A 13,297-nucleotide genomic window follows, 5' to 3' on the forward strand; every position below is an offset into this window, starting at 1 on the left:
TCTATGATATATCATTAATTTAAAAAGAACAAATTGGTATTAGTTGGCTCCTTTCAAAAAACATTAGGGGGGCGATTAAAACTGTTATGAAAACTCGGGTCGCAAATACTTAAAGGTCTCACCTCTCCACTGATCCTGTTCGCTTCATAAACTATCAGATGTCCAGAGTGTAGGCTGGGGCCACTTCCCAGTACACGGGATATCACCAATATGGATGGGTATCTGGGTAAATGAATAAGATAAATACAAGTGATTTGATTTTCACGTCTAACATGGGGGACATCACATCACCTCTGGCTGGGTCCGAGCCGCCAGCTGTAGTTCACAAACATGAATTCAGTCTCTCTGGCACCTCTGCAGTGTCTAAATGGCTTTGAAATGGCTGAGCAAATCAATACGGTGGCATGTGATGAGTTCTGCTTGTTCAGAGGTGACCACTTGTACTCCTCGCTCATAAGTCACCGATTTTATTTATAGTGATTGACATTGTTTTCAGCTCTGGCCCTTTGAATTTTTTTGCATTTCTCACTTCTTTGTTTCGGTCAAGTGATCAGACAGGTGCACTGAGGGTCCGTTACGTCATATCTCAGGCTCTCTCTCTCTTTCTATCGCTCACATGGTCACTCAGTCTCACAATGTGTGGACCATAGCAGTAGAGTGTTGTACTGTGTTAGCCATAGATTGATATGGGAGAAAGTAGGGAGAAATGACACCTTTTATCGACTAACTAAATAGATTACAAATACAAGCTTCTTGCCTGATGAAGGGGCCTTAGCTGCCTCAAAAGCTTGCATTTGTAATGTGTGGACCAGTAATCCTGAATGCCGGTTCATCCCTCCAGGTAATGTAAGATATGCAAAACCGACTGTAGTTTCCTTTTCCTTGAACTGCCATTAAAGAAATGAACAAATGCTTCCCCTGAGGTGAGGATCTGATGATAGTGGGGGTCCCCAGACGACAGCCCAAGATAGCCTGGATGTTAATACTAATTTCACCTGTCTTGGAAAATTTGAACAGTCTTGTTCAACCATTGAGACCAAACAGACAATAGAATATTACTTTAGGGCCAGGGTGGTGTCTCATGAAGGAATGTAAGGACTGCTCCACCTTAATCAACTGTCAGGCAAGAACACAACCGGTTAGGAAAGGAACTCGGGGCAAAGTTCAGCCATAGTTATGAGAGATAGTGAATTGTAATGACAGCCAGTCCAAAATCAATAGCCACCCTCGTACCGCATGGTGCCGGGGTACTGTGACATGGACCTGCTCCAATGGTATCACATGCCTCAAATGTTTCCACAATCGTAACTTAAGCAGATGACACTTTGCAGATTTGGATGAAACTTCAGGCACAGCAAAGTTAGCTGCAAATGTCTGCCTACTTCATGGGGTGCTTTTCACTTTCAAAGTGTGCACTTCAGGAGTCTGCCTCATCGGTTCAGTAAAGACGACCTAAAGTGACTGACATGAAAAGCCACAGAAGGTGACACATGAAGGTGAGTCCCACAGTCTCATGTCTATGACTGGTTTCTAAGTCTCACCTTTAGTGATAATATTACATTTGGGGCCTCTTAGTCTTAAAGAAGAAGGTTTTACACTATTTTTAATTTATGTAAGACTTTTCATAGAGTAAAACTCTATTTAAACTCCTTATACACTTCAGTTTTAGTGACATATTTGTAACAAGAAAGACTGTGATGCAAACATGAATAGTGTTTAAAAGTGTCTTGTAGGGTCTTGAATCTTTGCACTGTACTTATCTCTCGCTATTACTGCCTTGGAAGATGCCCGACAGGAATTCTCAACCACTTCACTTCACGTGCTCCACACTCGTCCTCCTGTCTCAATGTCCAACCGTCCAATTCATATTCTGTGCTTCCTTGGCTCCGCCCCTCCCTTGCAGTCCGTTACCGTGTAGTCGTCGGCCTGGTCCGGATGTTATTTATAATAATAGTAATAATAATACTAATAATTCTACTAATAATAATACATTTTATTTATAATGCACCTTTCACAGCTCAAAAGGCAGTACAAAAATAGTTAAAAACGCAGACAAGCATAAGCAAAACAGATTACGCAAAAATGTACAAACTGATAAGTCTGAAATAAATTTTTCAAACCCTGGTAGTCACCTGACTTGTCGAAACCTCAGAGGAACAGCATACCACAAGGCTGGAGCTGAGAGTGACACAGAGGATTCTCTTCCTACGCCTATGGATGATGGGTTAGGACTGGGATGGACGTTCATTCGTCTTTTAAAGGGGACCACTAGTACACGTGCGAACAGAGTAGCGCAGTCTCATTCTCACTCTTTCTATTTCTCCATGGCTCTGGCACTCATTTCAAACATTGTTGGTGTTGTCCGCAGTCGGGTCGCAGATGTCAACACCGTTTTCTCACGCAGTACATAAGCGGACTATCAGTCTCATCAGCGCACTCTTCTTGTCCCCCCATGGCCAGGCTGCTCTATGCTGCCCTCTGTCATCTACTCATCAACTCGCCTGCGGTGCTCGGGTGTTCAGCCTTAACTTTCAGTTCTCGAGCCTCTCAGGCGCCAGTCCACCATGTGACATGAGACAGCGGCAGCCAATCAGCTATTACAACACGGTAGCCATAGCGACAGCGACTCCTCTAAACAGAAGGACTGCGAGCGGCCACTGCAGAGTGGGTCGCATTTGGCCATTCATACCTGCCAAACCCCCTTACTAAGCTGGATCAGGTAATTTCTCTTTTTATTCAGGACTTTCTGAGCTCTGCGCTTTAATTCGATACAACTGCGCTGATCAGTTCAGGGTTTTCACGGCGCGGTGCCGCAGTGCTTAGCTTGGCCTTCCTGAGTGGGCACGCGAGTAGAGTGCCACTTCAGATGAACTACAGCTGGGTACAAATTAAGCCGAGCAGCGGTCAAGTTGCTTTTGAATTTGTATTTATTGAAAGACAACGCATTTGACGTGGATTGACGTTAATCAGTTTGCCGTGTCAGTACCAAAATTCGCTGAAGACTAACGCAGCTGATTATGCACGCAGTAGGAACACTGTGGCCAGGGGTCCGGGGTGTGCAGTTTAAGAGAACATCAGCCATCACCTGCACGTAACATAAGGCACAGTGCAAGGAATCAAACCATTTTACAGTAAAGCATAGTGGTATATAGCGCCATTCTAACCACTCACAAAATTATCTAGCAGGGACCTTTTAATTTAGGATTATATGACAATTTGGCAGATGGCACAGCAGGCAGCTTCACAGATCCAGGGACCTGGGTTTAAATCATGCGTCTGTGTGAGTGTTCTCCATGTGCTCTCCCATATTCCTAAAAATGTATAGATTAGGTGAACTGGCAACACTAAATTGTCCAGTTGGTGAATCTGCCCTGAAATGGACTGACACCGTGTCCAGGGCTGTTTCCTTCTTGGCATCCAGTGATGTCAGGTAAGACTCCAGTGCCCCACAACCCAGAAACAGAATATTTGGGCAATCCTATGTAAGATTATGATAGTTAAGAATGATTTCTTCATGTCAGAGACACGCGTATGATAATTGAAAGGGCGATCTCAGTTACAGGACACACTCTGGACCCCCTGGAGGTCGTAGTGAAGGAGAGTATTAAACCAAACAGTCATTATGAACAATGCTGCACATCCTCTCTCTGACACACTAACACTGAGGACTTTCAGACAACGGATTATTCAACAGAAGTGTGTCAAAAAACACGACTGGGGTCCTCTGTACCAACAACAGTATGTCTGCATAAAGCCTCACTGGGGCTGTGACAGCCAAAATCAGAACTTTTCTTTCTTTTGAATTGTCCTGCTTTATAGTAATTCCAGCATAAATTCAAGCCAAAGTGTGTGTATGTTTATGTATGTAAGTATTTATTTATTCATTTATTCATTTGTGTGTCTACCTATTTATGTATTTATATATGTAAAGAGCTTCTGTACAAAGCCAAGTTTCTCCTTGGGGACAAATAAATGTTCTATCTATCTATCTATCTATCTATCTATCTATCTATCTATCTATCTATCTATCTATCTATCTATCTATCTATCTATCTATCTATCTATCTATCTATCTATCTATCTATCTATCTATCTATCTATCCATCCATCCATTTTCCAACCCGCTGAATCCGAACACAGGGTCACGGGGGTCTGCTGGAGCCAATCCCAGCCAACACAGGGCACAAGGCAGGGAACCAATCCCGGGCAGGGTGCCAACCCACCGCAGATCTATCTATCTATCTATCTATCTATCTATCTATCTATCTATCTATCTATCTATCTATCTATCTATCTGTCTGTCTGTCTGTCTGTCTGTCTGTCTGTCTGTCTGTCTGTCAGGTTAGATGAAGAAACCAAAATGTAAAAGTAATCATGAATAACAGAGCAGTCAAACATAATGTTATTCAGTGCCTTTCTGTTAGGCTTTATACAATGTCTTTTTAAAGAAAGCACCCTCAAAATACAAAGAAACTAAAATCAGACACGAGCTTTATCAAGACCACTGCACAAAAGAATTAAAAACAGTGCTGCAGCCAACCATTCATTTTTATAGTGCCTTACACTAAACACAAAAATATAATAAAAGTTTGGATGAGAGCAGGCCATGCAATCCTGCTCAGTTTTCCATTTCCTATTCTCCCAAAGTGGCTACAAGATGGTCAGATTCAGACTTGCTGGTTTCTAAAATATTCTTCTCGGCTCCTCACCTTGTCCAGGCCCTTAGAGTTGGTTGTGTGAGTTAATTATTTTATTATGTTTTTTTTTTTTTTTTTAAATGGCCCTTAACCAGTTTCCAATTGAGGCCCCCTTGTTCTTGTTTTCATGGCTGGAGTCCACGCCACTCATCGCCTCATCATTCAGATTATTTCAGTCATGTCGCCCCTTGATGTCTGTCCTTTAGTCATCGCTCAGACCCCACAGTCTTCTGATCGGCCGGTTCCTCTCCTCTGGACTCCCTCTAGCACTGCTTTGTGTTGTTTGCAATGTGGAGACCCAAACTTCACACAGTAGACCAGTGCTTTACGTAGCTTAAGCATAGCCTCCATTGACTTGTACTCCACACGCCGAGGTGCTGTATACGCTAACATCTTATTAGCCTTCCTCGTGGCTTCAGTACACAGGCTGGATGTAGATGGACACCCAAGTCCTTCTCATGAGGTGTATTTCCCGTTTTTACTTCCTACATGTCCTACATTGCATTTCTTTAAGACACCTAAATGTGACTTCTGTCCTGGTCCACCTTAATGATTCTGCTGGCTCCAGGGTTTCTGCTCGTCCCCTAATCTGTGTCATCTCAAGCCTAACAGTTTGTTAGTTGTATTTTGATTGTCCACCATTGCTCTGTCAGCTTTTTATTGAGGGCACCTTGAACTCCAACTTCTTGTAGCCTCGTGTGTGCTGCCACATCAAGGCTTTTCTAATGTTATAATAACAGATCATGTTGTGTGCCCTGCACAACCAGTCAAGAGCTTTTGTTGATTTCTTATGTTAGGTGAAGATGGTGTCCCACAGTTGTCCCATGTTGACTGCCCACCTTTACCGGGAGCTCAGGCTTGTTGTTAACAATGGCTTCTTGAAGTGACACCTCAAGAGTTTTTTACGCCACCCACGGCTCAGTATGGATGTATTGATGTGCCGTCTTGCTGCCCTCCCAGTTTACGTGACATTAGGTGTTTAATGCTGGCCACACTCCCCTCACCACCATCTCGTTTGTATTTCCTCCCCTTACTGCTTTACCCCGAGAAGCCTGAGACAACTGGAACAATGGGAGCATCTACTGCTTCCCTTTTATCCCTTTATTTTATGTCTTCCTCTTTCTACTTCAAAATGTCGCCTTCCTTCTTACTGGTGAATTCTCAAAAAGAAACCTGTGGTGAGGATTACCTGAAATTGGCTTCTGCTTCAGTTTAGTTTGTGATTGTCAAGTCATATCAACCTCAAAAAAAATGTGAATTGAAACTTTTGTATTGGAAGTTAGACTAACTAAAATTCTTTGTTAATGGGAGGGGGGGGGGGGGGGAGGTGGTTTGGGTGGGCACACTACAAAAAACTGTCAACTTTTCTCAGAGTTTCAAAACCCCTAAATAGACATTTAGATAACAAGGCACCGTGCAGGAATAAGCACAACATTTTATCAAGCATAACGCATCATACAAGTGGTGGTCTGCCGGTCAGAGGCTGGAATGGCGCTCACATGCAATGAAGGCTGCAGTCCTCCTCGCGCTCTTCCATTCTGTCTCAAGTGACGTTGTGTTGTCAATAAAATGAAATAGAATTTGCTCATCATCATTCAGAAAGTCTGTGTGACTTTTTAATTTGCCGTGTCAAGACCTGCACGTTTTAACTGATGCTGTTCCTTTGTCATTGTAGGACTTCACCTGAGCACAGGGCCGCCCAGACTTTACTGTTGAGTGTCACGATTACCTGTGAAATGGCTGAGTTCGGGGACAGCGTGTTAGAGGATTTGTCCGCCAGTGACCAACACACAAGCTTTTCAATGAATAGAGCTATGGCGGACGCAGACAAAAGGAAAATGAGAAGGATTATCGCAGAAGATCCCGATTGGTCACTGGCTATTGTGCCATATCTGAGAATCATTTGTTTGCAACATATAATCGATAACTTTGAAAGTAAGTTCCACTTTTATTTTGGTGTTTTCTAAACTATATCTTCATTTACAAATTGAAAGGGTCTCTTTGAAATGCCTAAAGAAGAATGGAGTTACTGGCACGTGTAGAAAGCGACAGTCTCTCTGCCCATCCAGCCTTAACACAACAGAATAAAGACCAAAATGGACAGAATTGGGGCTGCCATGTACAGCCACAATACATCTGGACAGCCCCACACTTGGGCATGGAAAGGCCTTTACTGCCCTCAGTGCCACCATGTATATTCTGCATGGGACTGTTTGCTTCTCCTCTGCTGCTGGTTAGTTCTCACCCCTTCTTCTCTGACACACTTCCCAGCCCAACAGGAGACTCTACTCCCCTGGCACATCAGTAGTATAGCCCCAAAGCACATCCAGGTCAGCTGGGGCTTTCTAGGAGGTACCCCTAGCAACTTCAGAGATCTCTGACAGAGGCGACTGTTCACACTACATTTCCCATGCAGCCATGCCAAATTCCAAAGTGGAGCATCCCCAGAGATGTTCTGCCATCCAGCGACCTGGGAGAACACATCGATCTGATAGCTCTTCCAATATTCTGGCATTGTTCTGCCATCTTTGCTCATCTCTGTAGTGGCCTTGCAGCCCAGGGTTCAGCAGATGCATCTCTAACGTGTAATGAGGATGGACTCCACAGAACAGGAATGGAGGCATCCAAGATCAGACATCTGAGGAAGTAAGGACACTGGTAGGTCTAGTTCAGTTTTTGTCTACCAAGGGTCATCATTGATGGCAACTACAAAACATTTAAAGCTGCTGACCCTGTCCTCAAGCCTCTGATCAGCACCTTGGGTTTGCTGACACAAATGGTCAGATTGTCATCTTGGCAATTCTGTGTCCAAAGACAAATGTCTGCCTATAAGCGGTCTTGTCATTGTGACTGATCAAGCCTAAGATGGTGGCATCATTGGCAAATTCAATGGGGCTGGTCTTGTTTATGGCCACACTGTCATGGCAGGGGGATTAGCACCCTCTTCTGTGCGGTGTGTATGTTAACCTTATTACATTTTACTGAAACACATTTGTCATCGGGCCTGAACTGTGATGGGTCAGATGAATCTGAAATCTGTTGGGCTGTGATGTTGTCTACAAAATCCAGTGAGACTTTGACCAGTGGGACTCTGAGGCTCCAATCACAAGGAACATTTAAATTTGAAAAGAAAAAATTCCTGCCATGCGTCACACGGTCCACCACATGTGAGGTGGGGTGAGGACTCATCTCTGTTATTAGATTTTGCCTTTATCATCATATTTAACTGCAACTTTTAATTGTAGGAAATCCTATTGTGGATGAGCTGCCTCCCACTGATAAAGTTAAAGTACTTGAAAAGCTTTCCACCAAGCTCCCAATAAGTGTGACAGCTAACCTCATCAGCGATGAAGGCTACTGGAGGAGGTGTTCAGTGGAGCGCTGGGGGAGGCGAGACGTTTCTTACTATGGAAACAGCTGGAGAAGAATGTTCCTTGAATGCCACTTGGAAAGTGCCATTGAGCTTTTTATTCCGAACACAACAGACCCCAATGTAATCCTGGACATGGTTCCTTTCTACAAGAATTATGTGAAGAAAATCAGCGTGTCTCAGCTGCTGCCTCCTGTCAAGAGTTCGGAAAACAGACAGAAGGAAGATACTCTATTAGCAGTGGGTGACGGAGCCTCTGAGGAACTCTCAGTCGGCCATTTTGACTTTGGGATGTTGTTAGACAAGATGACCGAACTTGAAGAGCTGCACTTGGTGTATGGTGTCAGGGGATGTCGCATGAACTTCGAGTGGAGTCTTTTTGAGTTCACTGATCAGGACTGTCACTCCTTAGCCAAAGCGCTGAAGTCCTGCAAACATTTAAAGGTAAGGGTCGTGTGACATGATCATTGTGTGCTCCTTTAAATGGCATCACCGCTTTCACATGCCAATCTGAATAAATGGCCAGTTTAATAAAGAAGGGGCTTACTTCACATCAATAATCTCCAGTTTGGCTTCATGGGAGTTGCAGAGTGTGTGTGTCTGTGTGTGAATGGGGCCTGCTGATGACTGGCACCTCGGTCAGTGTTGGGTCCAGCTTTGTGGCTGAAGTTGCCAGGATGGACTCTGCCCCACCCATGACTCAAGTGTGGTCTTCTAGTGTGAATTCTTCCTCATCTTGCATAGACAACAGAAAAGTTAAAGTCATTAAGGCGTTACATGTACTGTATGTATTAGTGGACTTTTATGGGTACACCAGGATGTACTCAATACTTTTATAGTTTAAGCCAAGATGGGTGAAGTATCGTGTGAAGGGTCACGAGATCACCCTCCAGCTAACACTGCACACATTGCAGGCCTCTTTCTTCAATTTGACCAGCAGGTCAGTGGTTCAACCTTCATGGCAAACAACCAGCTGCCTTTTGTTCACAGCTCATTCCCGATGGACCCACTTCTGAGGCCTTGAACGCGTCCATCCAGACTCCATTTTCCCTGACCTCTCTGTGACGCATGAGAAGCTAGCTGTTCTCAGCACTTTCTTACTACCAGTTTGAGTCCTCCAGGTGTGTCCAGTAGGTGTGCTGTTCATCTGAGCCACTGGAGGGCAGTTGAGAGCTCAGTGCTTTTCTTTACCCAGGTGCCTGGAACATATGGCCTCTGTTTAGATGGCACCACTGCTGGCAGAGCAGTGTTAGCCTGTTGGCTACTGTATTTAAAAATGTTTTCACAACATGGGTGTTCATTGAAATATTTGTTAACCCTAATTCCGATATCTCCCACTTAAGTGCACTTAATGTGCGATTTGCTTTCATTCTTTGCCAGGTATCATCTTAGGAGGATGTTGATGAAGTGTTATGCTGTCAAATTCTGACGTAAATGTCCAAAAACCCTTATGCTGATGATGTGGCAGGCCAAATGTCAACCACCCCTCCCCAACTTGCTTTTGGGGTCCTGATAGGAAACTTGTCTTTGCTGAATGAGTCAGGATTTCTGGTGTGACACTTACCAACCCCACAGCCCACCCAACGCCATTGACAGCAGAGGATGTTTGCATGTCATATAAATTGTACAAGGGTGCATGTGTATGTGTCACTAAGTGTCATCTTTTATTATCACAGGTCTTCAGGTTACATCAGAGCAAAGTAAATGATGAAAATGTGCAGACGCTGTGCAGCATCTTCTTGGAACATCCTTCATTAAGAGAGCTTGATTTTTCCCACAACATCATTGGTGACCGAGGGGCACGAGCAATAGGAAAACTGATGAGCAACAGCAAGCTAGAGGTCCTCAGTTTGTATGATAACAAGATTAAAGGACATGGGGCTCAAGCCATTGCATATGCCCTGTCCAGGAATGAAAATCTAACAACGTTGAACCTTCGACTGAACCGCATTGGAGATGAAGGTGGACAGTGTGTCGCTAACGCTCTTCTAAAAAATTCGACCCTTATAAACCTGCACCTTGGAAGTAATGAGCTGACTGAGCCCACCGCCAACTTCTTGTCTAGAGTTCTTATGCAAAATAAATCCTTAAAGAGCATCAACATTTCCTGCAACCGACTAGGACCCGTGAGTAACTGCTGAAGGCCTTCACACCTTTTCTCTTCTCCATATGTGTAGAATATTGAAAATGGTTTTTAATTTTCAAACTCGCATGCATTGCATCAAGTAGGGTGAGGCTTCAGAAGCTCTGCTGCACAGGCAGGCCACACCATGGCTTATCTTTTATTTACAAGGCCTTCGTTCATTATTCTGTTACCAGTGACTGTCACCAAGAAAGACCTGTGGCAGGGCCAATGATGTTCGCAGTCAAGGTGACAGAGACATGTTTGGGGCATGTCACAAGACCTCAGACAGGACGCATGTGGGCCCAGGGAACACATGCAGACTGCACATGGCTCTCTTGAAGGTCAAACCCAGGTTCCTAAAGTTGTGAGGCAGCAGCGCTAGACCCAAGTACACCGAATACTGATGGTGGTGCAGTGTTTAGCGCTGCGGCCTCACTACTCCAGAGTCCTGGAGTTAAGTTCCTGGCCCAGTCACTTTTCAGGCCGAGTTTGAAAGGTCTCCTTTTATTCAAGGGTACTCTGTTTTTCCTCCTTTCTTCCGAAGATGTACCTGTTACATTAATGGACATTTTTAATTTGGGCCCATGTGAGTGAGGGTGGGTGTCACCTGGAGTGAGCTCTGCTGTGAACAGTCGCTCAGTTCAGGTTTGGCGTCTAAAAGACTGATCACGCTTATTTCTTCTTTTCCTTTAAGGATGGTGGGAAACAGCTTCAGGAAGGCATGGCCCACAACAGCTCACTAGTCGAGTTTGATCTGCGTCTGACTGAAGTTGGCCAGGAGAGCGAATACTTCATCAGTCAGATACTCCAGAGGAACAAGGAGACGGCACACAGGACTCCATTGTGAAGAGTAACGTTCATCAACAGCAGCAAAATCCTGAACTGATGTGACCGGACCGCTTCAAGATTCGTATCTCAGGCCTGTCGCTTCATGATGGCCATGAACTGTCCTGTGTCAAAACAAAAGCTTGAGACCACATGTACTTTAATATGAAAATGACCGAGACTCGTAATTTACTGCTCAGTCAACATCAGCTAAGGACTTGGCTTTTGAATAAAGACGCTCACGTTATTGTTGTGCACTCAATTGTATGAAAAATGGTGGGTGTTAAAGTTAAAAGGAGAACGAGCCGAAGTACGAGGGGAGCCAACATCACCTGAGGAGCAGTCAGGGTGAGTTTGCTTTGTTGTTTGGTGACAATTAACCAATTTTTGTGTATCAATAAAGATTTAATGACAAAAGACTAGTTTTTGTAGAACATTTCATTTGCATGCTAATCTAAGAAACTACAATTCCATGCTGTGGCCATAAAAGAAAAGCGATGGCATGGTGAGCCAAACAACTGGATTATTTCACAATATTTTGCTGGAGAAGAGACGTGATTATGCTATTGTGAGATTCTTCTCTTCAATTTTAAACTTTAAAACTTTAAACTTCCCACTTTATAAAAGTTTCTAATAGGACAGAGAACTTGAAAAAAAAAAGTCCATTGGGTGAGAATGTGGAATTTCAAGAAACCGTCAGAGACCACCAAAGAATGGCAGGCAAAGGGAGCATATGGTACCGCTAACTTCGTTATCAGTCAACAAGTAAATTGTGTGGAAAAATACAAGCAAGGGCAGCCAGTAACAAATCAGCCAAATCCAAAATGTTGCTCTTCCATGGATGGTTTGTGGGTTCAAGGTATGCTGAGAAACATGTTGGTAAATATTACATTTTATGATATATCGATAACATAGCTTGTGCGTAGACTCGGACAAAGGGAGCTCATCCAGCCTGAAAAGGCCGCAAAAGCCTTCATAGAGACTTCATAGAGCCTGAGGATGATGGAAGTGCATTTCAGGTAGCGTTGAGGACACCCATCTTCACGCTAAGAGCTGTGGGAATCACGGACTTGAAGTGTTGTCCCAGTCTGCCATTTTCTTACAAACTGATAAGGTCAAGTCCCGTGTTAGCTAAACAACTGAGCAGTCTGTGGACCGAATGGCCTTGTCTTGTTGGCAAAGTGTCTTATGACATTTATATGAAGCTACCAGTATACTGTATCTAAACACATGGGGCCTCCACAAGCTGTTGGCAACTGCATTTTGGCAAGGGGGATTTTGTGCCATCCCAGACAAGTTTGCTCTCCTTGGCTTTTGACATTTCACAGAGTGGCCTGTGTATTCAGCACAGCTCTGAAGCATTGTTATCTAGATCGAAATAAAGAAATGGCTGCACGTTACTTCCATATCCAGCCATATTAAGGAAGATAACACAGAGTCAACTTGAGAAATTCAGTGTTTGTGCTGAAGGGACATTTGCAAAGGAAGCAAACGGTTAAAAGTTGTGAAAGACAGTGGCACCCATGAGGAGCCTAATAGCCGGCACCTTATTAAGCGGTGTCTGATTGGGTCAGCAGACTTGTCTCCAAGCGGCCCCCTAGAACAATTTCAAGTTTAATAGCTTTTACTATGTATTTCATCAGCAGAGCCACTGAAATTGAGCCATCAAAGCCTCCTGGTTGCCTCACGACAGATTTTAGCCTGAGAGTCTACAGTAATTATCCCAGTGGATGTTAGCTTGTGTAGCTATTTCAACCTCGTTCATCATTTCAAACAGCTACATCCAGTCGTGCACCTCTTAATTTTATCAGATGGATTAGCCTCCCTCACTTGTCTATCTTGTGATATTTCTAGGGGCTGAAACATCGCCTTGCGCTCCTCTTTTAATCAGCTGAGTGAGCCACGCACCGGTGCACTCCGACTGACTCCTATTTTCTCGCTCCAGAGTTTGATCTTCAGGGGAAAAGCCGGGTTCAGATGTGAAGGTGAAAACGCGGTCCACTCTTACCTGCAGGCGCTTTCCTTTTGGGGAATCCGAGGCGGCCACATCTCATTTTTTTCTCTCGTCCTGGTGCACTTTGGAAAGGATTACTTAAGTTTCAACTTGGCTGATGTTTTAGGCTCTCGTTTTCATAAGCCAGCTGGCAATGACTTTGGAGCAAATGTGGCAATGTAAAAGTGGCCGTTGGGTTCACGTCTGAAGACTAAAGGACCTTATTGTGTTTATTTGTAGAAATAGTTTAAGGACTAAAATGGGGTTGTCTTTCCATCTCAGCCCTC

General features: G+C 44.1%; 1 protein-coding gene across 2 annotated transcripts; it reads left to right on the forward strand.

Annotated features, from left to right (window-relative positions):
• The first annotated feature begins 1,364 nt into the window (after positions 1–1,364).
• Positions 1,365–11,436, forward strand: tcte1 (t-complex-associated-testis-expressed 1). Of its 2 annotated transcripts, none has more exons than XM_051919266.1 (5): positions 1,365–1,496; positions 6,373–6,632; positions 7,943–8,511; positions 9,744–10,193; positions 10,887–11,436. In XM_051919266.1, exons 2-5 carry the CDS (start codon positions 6,434–6,436, stop codon positions 11,037–11,039), a joined length of 1,371 nt encoding a protein of 456 aa, XP_051775226.1. In that variant the 5' UTR covers positions 1,365–1,496; positions 6,373–6,433; the 3' UTR covers positions 11,040–11,436. The 2 variants fall into 2 exon arrangements, with proteins under 2 accessions (XP_051775226.1, XP_028676148.1); XM_028820315.2 differs by lacking the exon at positions 1,365–1,496 and adding an exon at positions 2,505–2,719.
• Positions 11,437–13,297: the final 1,861 nt, after the last annotated feature.

The sequence above is a fragment of the Erpetoichthys calabaricus genome, chromosome 15, assembly GCF_900747795.2.
Source record: "Erpetoichthys calabaricus chromosome 15, fErpCal1.3, whole genome shotgun sequence".
In the NCBI taxonomy this organism is placed as follows: domain Eukaryota; kingdom Metazoa; phylum Chordata; class Cladistia; order Polypteriformes; family Polypteridae; genus Erpetoichthys; species Erpetoichthys calabaricus.

What these genes read in the sequence shown, in the direction of transcription:
- tcte1 (XM_051919266.1), top strand. Translation starts at nt 6,434, where the DNA reads ATGGCTGAGTTCGGGGACAGCGTGTTAGAGGATTTGTCCGCCAGTGAC. An exon ending in TATAATCGATAACTTTGAAA is followed by an intron (nt 6,633 to 7,942) that starts GTAAGTTCCACT and finishes TTTTAATTGTAG; the next exon opens with GAAATCCTATTGTGGATGAG. An exon ending in AGTCCTGCAAACATTTAAAG is followed by an intron (nt 8,512 to 9,743) that starts GTAAGGGTCGTG and finishes TTATTATCACAG; the next exon opens with GTCTTCAGGTTACATCAGAG.